The sequence below is a fragment of the Pocillopora damicornis genome, chromosome 4 (genome assembly GCF_964200805.1).
Source record: "Pocillopora damicornis chromosome 4, jaPocDami1.2, whole genome shotgun sequence".
Classification (NCBI taxonomy): Eukaryota; Metazoa; Cnidaria; class Anthozoa; order Scleractinia; family Pocilloporidae; genus Pocillopora; species Pocillopora damicornis.
Window position 1 is genome coordinate 13,940,859 of NC_142673.1, and position 10,116 is coordinate 13,950,974.

Sequence of the window (10,116 nt, forward strand, 5' to 3'; positions counted from 1 at the left end):
TTTGCTTATTCTCCATACTGTTCTCTGAAAATTTTTCATGTTGCTGACAAGGAGAATTTAAAAATCAAGAGTTTCTTTAGTTGGTGATCATTTCTTTTATTCTCGTGACCTTTATGTGTGATTCAAGGTTGATACTGTAAGGAGAAATTAGATGATAATCACACTATGGGGTTAAAGGGTTAAAAGGTTTTTTAGTCTATTGGAATTCTATGCAAGTATAGACAATTCTACTGTACAACCTGAGAAAAATTAGATGTCGGTCAAAAAGAATTTAATGCGGGTCAAATAGTAGTGAGATATTTTACATTCAGCGATGAAATCACGAGGTTTTGTACAGTAAAAGAGATTCTCTAATTGAACCCAAAAATTACATGTCTATTAAAACGACGATCTTATGTTTTCGCGCAAAAAAGACATAAAACAAAAACAAAACAACAGCCCTAACTTCAGACGGGTAACACCATATTAAAAACTGATATCAGAAAAAGACAACAAAGACAATAATTTTCCAAGCAGTAAATACGATATTGGACTATTCATAAAAGTGCCAAGCAGATGTTTCCCCAGTATCGCGCGTTTTTCTTATGTCTTCGTTTCTCGTTGAAAATCTCTTCAAGCGCTATAAACATTTTCCTGCCGGAAGAACGATGGATGTAACAATCTTGGAAGTTAACTGTTAATGGTCCATACAGTCAATGTTGAATGTTCATTTTGTTATTTTTATGCCCTTGAACTGACGTCCCCAGCATATATTTCTTCTTGTTCCTCATTCGCTTCGGCACTAGGGGCCTCTTCTTCAGGGGCCAAGACGTATTCAGCTTTTTTACTTCCATCGACCACGTGTTCATCTATATAAACTGTCCGGATGTTAGAGCCAGGTGTATCAAACATGGGGTCTAATAGCAAATTCTCCTGGAAGATTAAAATTATGCATTAATAAAACCTTAAAAAAATCATTAATAAAATTACATATATTGATCTAATCTTTCTCTTAAAATATTTTGGCTGGAAAGAATCTACACCAAAACGACAACAAAACAAAAAATGGCGAGAAAGAACCCTTCCTTTGGTGACACTGGGTTATCTTTTACTGATTGGTAGAATCCACGAGAGGTAACAACAGACGGAATTATTTAACAGAGCAAATTTTCAGTATTAAATGTTAAAAGTAATCTAGGTTTGCGGCGGCTTTGCCTTGCTTCACCCTGTAAATGTTCCAAAAAATATCCACAACCCTCTCCACGTCCGGAGCTAAAACCATGAATTAGTCAGTCGCGTGTTGCCGCGCTCCTGTTTAAATCGTTAATTCTCGTTGACTCCTTGAGAGAGTTATCTTAGCTCTCTCATTACTCTGGTATTCTGATTCTACATCAGTGAGAGTTCTACCTGTCGATTCATTGACCATGTCCTTACCAGTATGGCTCTCAGACCACGTGCTCCCGTCTTCTTTTCCAAAGCTTTGTTAGCGATTAACTTCAAGGCATCAGGACTGAGGTTTAGTTCAACCTAGGAAAGACACTCTCAGTTAACAGAAAATCCCTGGCACAAACATACCACCATTTTAAACTATCATGCACAATTTGGGAATAAACCTGTAAGTAAATGGTAAATTTTCTCAAACGGAGGTTGGATAACACAAGTTTAACACCGAAGGGCCAAGTTGAAGAGAGCTACCGGAGACAGGATAGTCTGGCGGGCAAGCTAGGTGACTTCACGAAAGACACTATGACGATTTCGTTTCTTTGTTGTGGGTACGACCCGAAAAAAATATTACCGTGGGAGAGGGTAAATTTTAGCATTCATTTAGGGGGGGAGGGGGGGGGGCAGACAAAACAACACAACACGCTTAAGGAGATAAAATAAAAGATTCATTCATGTCACAGAGAGGGCCGGATCAAGGCTCGTTAGGAAAACTGAAAAAATGATCTGATATCGAGGTCATACCTTGTCCATGTTAAACAGTGCTTGGTACTGTGGTACCAGAGCATTTCTAGGTTCAGTCAGTATCTTCACAAGCGATTCCTCATCCAAAGAGTGTAAACTGACCACCACAGGAAGTCGACCCACAAATTCGGGTATCATCCCGAACTCAACCAGATCCCGCGCCTCCACCTTACTAAGCAACTTGTCCCGCTCGGCGTTATCATCTCTAACATCAGGCTGGTAATTCTTGAAGATGTCAAGCTCTTTTCCTTTAGAACCACGATCGCTGGTGGGTGCTCCAAACCCGATCACCTGGAGTAACAGTACCAACAGATTAATATCGTTTTTTACGATTAACAACAACAAAACATTCTCAACAGAAGGGAAAATTAAAATTGTAACATGCTTACCTGAACTGCAACCTTAACTAACCCGAAGAAGTTTTTTTTCTTCTCCACAACGCTTGCTCAAATACTAGCATACTTACTAATAATGTTATCTTATCTTTGGAGCCATTTTTGCTTTGGTACAATGACTATGTTGCTATGCATTTGGCTATGATCCTGTGGAACTAAATCTTACCCTTTTCGAGACTTTTTTTTTCCTATTCACTATCAGAACAAACAGAGCCGGTAGTAATATGTATTCGGATCATATTGGAAATTGTACAATAAGAAGAAATAAAAGATAATTGTTTCGTTGGTAATAAAGTATCAAACAAAGTTTTTCGCGCATTAACACACGAGGAAACATGACAAATGCAGAAGATGTTGAGCAATCTTTTTATTTCGGTATATTGCTTGGGTAGTTGTTAAAAGTTTCGGTCAACATTAATAATAAGTACCTTCTCTTGATTTCTCTTCTTGATAATTCGATCCAGTCCATTGAATGCTCCAGATGCTACAAACAATATGTTCGTGGTATCCACAGCTACACTGTCCCCACGCATCTTTCGTGAGTTTCTCTCTGGGACATTTACCACCGTCCCTTCAAGGATCTTCAACAAACCCTACAAACAAAATAATTTTAAAATATAAATCGATCATTCCTATCTAAAACTGTCCGAGCTTGTTAATAATTAAACAGATAAGAACGTCAAAGCCCTCCTCAAAAAGCCAGCTTGGCCAAAGGAAAAAAGCGCGACGAATCTCGATGGTGGCTCAACTGAAAATATTTAAGATTGGACATGATACATGGAGACTTCTACGATATAAGAGCGTGGCCCCTTTGCTCCATATCGAATGTAAAAAAGTTTTGACTTGTAAATACCTTAAGTTACGCCATGATACCAGGGTTCTCTTCGGTTTAGGATTTTTTCGGATATGAAAAATTTGGGTTTTTTATCGCAAGTAAACTGGGTGACTTCTTTCAGGAGACACTTTCTTTTCATATAAAACATTTCAAGAATTCAGATGGACTTATTTTTTTTTCATTATTTACATTGCAAATATTAAATATTGAATATCTTGGTATTTTCTTGAGGGACATTTTTCTCTTTGTTTGTCCACATTTAGTCTTTCCTGTCACTTTGAACCTGAAATACACCCTTGGGTTGGTGATCACCAACACGTTCACACCTACTCCATCACTTGAACAACTTAATGGTCTGAATTTTCCCTTGATCCAAATGCAAAAAATGAATTTTTACTTTGAAGGAGTCTCAGTTACCTGCTGTACACCTTCACCACCAACATCGCGAAGATTGTGCACACCTGGTACACAACTGATTTTGTCCACTTCATCCAAGAACACAATTCCTGATAAAAACAAGTGCAAAAGGTTAAAGAGCATTGAGTGACAATGACAAAATGCTGATATCTAATTGGTTTGAAAGTTTGTTCAGCTTCACCTTGAAAACACAAATAAACTGACTGTTCCAAAGGCTGTATAAAGGGGGTAAGTTTCTAAACAAACTGCAATGCTGCATCAGTGGGAGTGTATAACGATGTAATTTAGTAAATTGGCCTTTGTAAAGAGTTTGAAAGCTCATGTTTTTTGAGTGTTAGCCCTTCTTCAGTGTGAAGAAATACTAAATTACCCTCTCTTTCCTTCAGCTTATTCATTAATTACCTGGGAATTTTGTATTTACATCTTTGGTTATTCATTAGGTGAGGATCTAGTACCCAACAAGTTAGACTTGGACATTGTGGTGAGGATCTAGTACCCAACAAGTTAGACTTGGACATTGTGGTGAGGATCTAGTACCCAACAAGTTAGACTTGGACATTATGTCCTTCAATTCAAAGGCTAACATGTCTGTAGTTGCAAGCTAATTACAGTTATTTTACATAAGTTAGTACCTTGCTGTGCTCTTTCCACACTGTTCCCAGCCTCCTGTGAAGGGTGACAAAATCAAAACAAACAATTGTATTTGATCCATAAAACTGCTGTTGAAGATGGTAAATTGTCCAATTTTTATTTCAGTTCACTCTGATAAATTCATGAGTTACACCAACCTGTAGGAGCTTGGCAATGACAGATTCAATGTCCTCACCAACATATCCAGCTTGTGTCAGAGCAGTACAATCACAGATTGCAAAGGGGACATCCAAACATCGAGCAATAGTTTGTGCAAGCAAAGTTTTACCTAACAAAAGAAAAACAATGGGTACCTGTTAGTTCTAAAATCCAACTGTTCCCTTAAGAGATTTATTCTTTGGCACATGCTCACAACAAATGTTCAAAGTCTTCAACTAAAATGTGTCATCTTTCTAGGTCAGCAGCAAGCAGGACACATGTCCCATGTGAATCTAGCAAGCAACTTAGCTTGCTATTAAGTTCTTTTAGGGTCAGTACACCATTCTATGACAAAGATTCCTCTTGGAGAGCAACTGAGGATGAAATATTTGAATGAACTTGTATCTCCTTTGTCTCACTTCCAAGAAAAATGTTATACATTTCTAAATTGGATTTATTTTGTTGCTAGACTGCATAGGAAAGAGTAGAGGGTTCCCCTTACCTGAGCCAGTGGGTCCTAACAGCAAGATATTACTCTTGTCTAGTTGAATTTTGTCCACATCTGAGTCCAGGATGTCACTTCCTGCCTGTTCTCTTAGCTGACTTGGTGAATGAACACCACTTGCTCCTAAGGGAGAATTGAGGTTTGATGTCTGAGTCATGAGCATCTGCAGCTCTATCCAAAAGGAAAAGGGAAAGCATTCTCTTGAAATGTTTGTTATACATTATAACTCATTGCACACAATGTATAGTGGAAGTAGGTTAGAGGGAATGCACACAAAGAAAATTCTGCACACAAATGCACACTTCATAATTATTTTGCTGCTGTTTCTCTTAAGTTTTGATTGCAGCAATACTTGAACTTTGTTATCAGTCTAATTTCTTTGCTCACAACCAATAACTTAGAAACTATTGAAGTGCTACATATAAATAAATTTTCTCCTAAACTATGACATCACTTTTGCTTGCCTCGAATAAATTTAATAACTACACACTTAAAACCAACAGACTAATACAAATCTAGTAATTTACTTAAAATAACAATTATTTCCTAGAAAACAAATCTGTTCCTCAACAATTTTCCTGGCTAGTAAACTGCTTTGAAAAGCTTCATTTAATAATTATAAAGAAAATCAAAACCAAAGTCTTCAGAGAAGGATGATCACCTTGTGGTGAGCCAGGGAATGGTCTCTGGAGAGGAACTGGTTTAACTTCTGTTGGTGCTGAAGATTGCTGGGCTTGTGGCAAGTTCACTGACAGTCTTTTGTAGTGATTATACACAGCTACTGATAGTACTTTCTTGGCATAACTTTGACCTATTACATACTTGTTCAAGTATTCAAAGATCTGCAAAAAGATATGACGATGTTGTGTGAATTATTTTGTGATTAAGTAACACAACACACTCAAATGTTAATAATCTGCATTTTTTATTATCTGGACTTGCTCCTCTGGTCCCATTTTTTAAAATTAATTGAAATAAGTCTTCTTTAATTCTAAGATGCATTTAACCCTTTAACTAAATTTACCAAGATCTGATTGATGATTCTCCCCCCCCCCCCCCCCCCCCAACCTCTTCCCTTAGCTGCCACACTTTCCTTGTAAAACAAGAATGAAAATTGGGGATTAGATGACAATAACAACTTCTACCTGATATCTTTGAGTATTCTCAATACCTGTTTGCTGCGCAATGTATGGAGAAGTAACATGTTAATCACTTCTGGGAGTTTAAGGGTTAATCAAGGAACTACATAAAAGTACACAAACCTTTCTGGGAGGTGGTGGAGGTGCTTGTACAGCTTTGCTTTGTTTATCTGCTTCATTTCCAGAAGCTTTATCATTATATTTAACATGAATATATCTCTTGGAATCTGATTCCGATAAGATTAGGAAGAAGTGATTACACTTGTCACACTGTACAAAACGAGTTGATGCTGCAAAACACAAAAAATCATGTTTTAAAGTGCAACAAATTATATAGTGACTTTTATTTCAAAACAAATCAATAGGAATGAGATGAAAATTTAGCAGTAAACATTTCATGAGGTGGCTCTTCTTGTCCACTATTTCCAGGTCAAATTTGAATTTGCAGTGTTGGTTTTTGTGGAGGGAGGAAAACTAGAGGACCTGGAGAAAAAAACTTGGGGTAAGGAATAGAACCAACAACAAAACCCACATGTGACAACAGGTCCAGGAATCGAAACTGAGATAAATATGGAGTAAAAAAAATGTAGCTGGTTAATGTTTATATTCAAAGACCAGAAAAAGAGTCGCAGTGTTCAAGAAAACTCCCACTGATAGTTTGTCTATCAATCCATATGCTGAACCTGTGAAAGTTTAGCAGAAATTCCAAAAAAGATATCTACTATAGTTGTTCTTGAGGGAACTTTTTGAGTATTCCTTTAAGAAAATACTTCCAGGCAAGGAAGAAAAAAACCTTTTCTGCCCAAGAATTAAACCAAATACTCTTTTTTTGTTTAGATCTTGCACATGTAGTGTAGGTTATCCATTACACTCAAGTCTCAGTATGCAAGTACTCCTCTTGACTGTGGCTCAAAAGCTTTGTCATGTGGTTCAGTGAAAAAATGAAATCCTGGACTAAGTAAATGAGTAACCCACAACTTACGTTCTACAGTAGTACATGGATTTCCACATTTTGGACAACTCCATTGATTTCCTGATCCTTTGTCACTCTTGTCTTTGCTTCCACTACTTGAGGACAAAACCCTTCTGCAGTTTCTTTCATGGCAGTGGTTTGAAATTCCTGAAGTACTTTGCCTTGTGCTATGAAGACATGTAACTGCAGCAAACACAGGTCTACTATCTCTTAACCCTTGATTGTACAATCTTCTGACAGTTGAGAAGCTATAACCCGATTTAATACATTCTGAAAAAGTAAAAAACACTTTTAAGTCACTGTCTTATAAGTCAGGTACTGTTTTAAGAAACATGGTTTTATTTGATTGAAACATTTGTGAAGCACAGCCGATAAAATGTTGTCCACTCACCATAATACATTTAACCTCATTTCCTCTGATACAAGCAAAACAACATTGAAATTATTCCTCCTGATCAAGGGAGTTGTTTACAGTGAGCTTTCTACCTAAAATATGTTTAATTTAATTTGCACAATTTTCTTTCTTTTAGATAAATAGTAAAAAAACAATTCCACAGAGATCAAGAGTCTTATTATGACAAAAGTATGGCAAACAAAGTTCTGTCAATTTTAGAATGGTCAGTTGGATAACTAGAGAAAATATTTTTCTTCAAACTAATGTGAAAATGAGGGAATAAGGTACAAAGAAATTGTTGTCCTGTTATTACCCAAAAAGTATTTTAAAAGTAGAGTATGTCATACACATGTGATATGGGCTTTTATTATTTTTCTTAGAAGGTACAGTAACAAATCCTGCAATCTGATTGGTTCTTAGCGCAGTCTGGATTTTCCTATCTATCCCCACCGGCACAGTAATGCTTTTGCAAGTCACCAAGTATACCCCTCACTAAGTTGCCCTTTTTCAAAAATATATTCCATTTTGCTGGCTGGGCATTATGTTTAAGCAAATCAAGCTGCTGAATACCTTATTAATCCCCTTTTTTATCTCTCTATCTCAAATCACTTTGGTTGCCAGCAAAAACATGTTTTCAAAGAGAAAAAGCCACATTAAATTCCCCTACGTTCTAGTTTAATACTCTCATTTGACTTGAGTTTTTTTGGTGGAAAAAGACCAGATTTACACATGCCATTGCAGCAAACAAAGAAGCAAACTTCCACAGTTGGAAGCCTTTTAAATCACCTTTATTGTTACACAAATAAAAATATTTTGCCTCTCTCTTTAATTTCAACCTCTATTTCAACTACCATTTACTTTTCAAAAAACTGTTCAATCTAAGAGGATCTTGCCATAATTACAGCCCTAAATCATTCAGGTTCTTTTGGCAAGTATTTTGTTAAGTTTTAGAAAATATAAGGATGTTATTCACCAGCCTGGGTTGGTCTGTATTGGGAAAAACTATGTCCTTTGTCTTGAGTACTGCCTGAGGCCATAGGCCAAGGGTAGTACTCAAGACCTTAGGCACAGTTTTTCCCAATATGGACCTCCCTAGGAGCAAATAACATACACATATTTTACTAAAACAAACTTAACTAGTATTTCAAACAACAATTCTCCAAAACTTTCAGTTCTGTTTCCAGATCATTTATCTTGCTTTCATCACTCAGTTTTCATAAAGACAATCACAACAAGGTTAAAAATTGATCAACCACAGTAAAATAATAAACTAGAAATGGTTTCATTTAGAGAATCAGAACACAATATTGAACTTTTCACCACAAAAATGCAATATCACCATGCTGTTTACAGTTGAGCTCTAAGACAATCTTAAAAATATTCTAGATTCCTGTAAGAAAGTTTGACTTGATGTTCTCATCAAAACAAAGTCTACAAAAAGATAACGCATAAATTAGCTAAAGAGAGTGAAAACAGAACAAAATTGATTTTCACTTCAAGGTTTCTGTTGCACTCAAACAGAAAGGAGGACGTTTGAACTGATTGAAAAAAACAGCTCTGTTTTCACTTTTGTTATGTCATATGACGACGCTTACATAATAAAAATTCTATTATCTACTACAGTCCAAAGGGCGAACAAAAACGTCACATAATTGACCGTAAAATTCGAATGTTGCGAGAGTGGTAAAAGAAATAATCGCATGCCTAAGAAATCACCCAAATGCTTTATTTTCCCAAGAAAACATCCACGTAAAATTCAACTTAGTTTACAAAATGGACATCATAGGATTGTGGAAACAACTGAGTAAGCGGATGTAGTGAGATCACATACCATGCGCCTTCAGTCCGACCTCTCCTAAAACGCAAATTCTTCCAAAGTGATGTCTCATTTAGTATAATATTTAATGTTCGCCTGAGTTTCGAAGAAAGTCTTCGCTCATATGCGTCATAAAAGCTGAACAGCTCAAATTAATGGCAAAATATGTTTTGGTAAAGGTACAATGGACCGGTTGTCAAATAAATTGAACACTCAGAGGCCGCACAAGGAAAAAGCACGGTCTTTTAAAAGCTACCACCGTAAAGTAAAACCTTACCTTTTGAACTGTAGATCTGTTTACTGTTCCCTCCAAGGAATCTTAAGGAAGCGGGTATTCTAAACATGTTTATGCCTTGATAAACGACGACAATACTGGATGTAAAATTTAGGATTCTCGAAACAATCTCACTAAATAGGCAAGGATTGAACTAAAATGTCAGTATGTATACTATATGATAGTTCTGAAATCTTAACCAGTGTATAAATATGAGAATGGACTGGTTTTGATGACTAACAAACGAGAAAAAAAGCGAAAACCCACACACGAAGTATACGCTCACATTACATCAGTTCGCCATCTTTGTTTTCACTAAACGGCGCGTGCGTAGTATCATAACAAGTACAATTCAAGTCATGCCCCACCCTACCCAACACGGTTTTGTTATGCAACGCCTTGTCCTCTCTCTCTTCACGAGTGACCAGCTGGTTATTTCTCCTAAGCTTTAGTTCCATGGTAAAACTAATATAATGCCTCAGAAAGGGTTTGAAAAACGTCCATTGTGCAATGCACTTCTCTCGTCGTGCTTACTAATGGTGCGCATGGCTTCTCGCTGTCGAAAAGGTAGGGAACTCGCGAACTTTTTGTCACATGTTCACAGGAAGAGAAGGAGAGAAGCTTGCTGAAGTTCT

General features: G+C 36.8%; 1 protein-coding gene across 2 annotated transcripts; it reads right to left on the bottom strand.

Annotated features, from left to right (window-relative positions):
* Positions 1 to 249: 249 nt before the first annotated feature.
* LOC113679823 (ATP-dependent clpX-like chaperone, mitochondrial) lies at positions 250 to 9,808 on the bottom strand. 2 transcript variants are annotated; one of them, XM_027196795.2, is made up of 12 exons: positions 9,485 to 9,808; positions 7,007 to 7,267; positions 6,148 to 6,314; positions 5,547 to 5,727; positions 4,883 to 5,056; positions 4,380 to 4,510; positions 4,224 to 4,257; positions 3,592 to 3,680; positions 2,768 to 2,932; positions 1,945 to 2,235; positions 1,414 to 1,506; positions 250 to 912 (listed from the first exon to the last, which is right to left on the bottom strand). In XM_027196795.2, exons 1-12 carry the CDS (start codon positions 9,549 to 9,551, stop codon positions 721 to 723), a joined length of 1,845 nt encoding a protein of 614 aa, XP_027052596.2. In that variant the 5' UTR covers positions 9,552 to 9,808; the 3' UTR covers positions 250 to 720. The 2 variants fall into 2 exon arrangements, with proteins under 2 accessions (XP_027052596.2, XP_027052597.2); XM_027196796.2 differs by having other exon boundaries at positions 4,883 to 5,008; positions 9,485 to 9,805.
* Between the last annotated feature and the right edge of the window lie 308 nt (positions 9,809 to 10,116).

Coding starts and splice junctions, on each gene's coding strand:
- LOC113679823 (XM_027196795.2), bottom strand. CDS start 9,551: ATGTTTAGAATACCCGCTTCCTTAAGATTCCTTGGAGGGAACAGTAAA. Junction 4,511..4,882: donor GTTAGGACCCACTGGCTCAG/GTAAGGGGAACC, acceptor TTCTTTTGTTAG/GTAAAACTTTGCTTGCACAA. Junction 2,236..2,767: donor AGAAGAGAAATCAAGAGAAG/GTACTTATTATT, acceptor CTGTTACTCCAG/GTGATCGGGTTTGGAGCACC.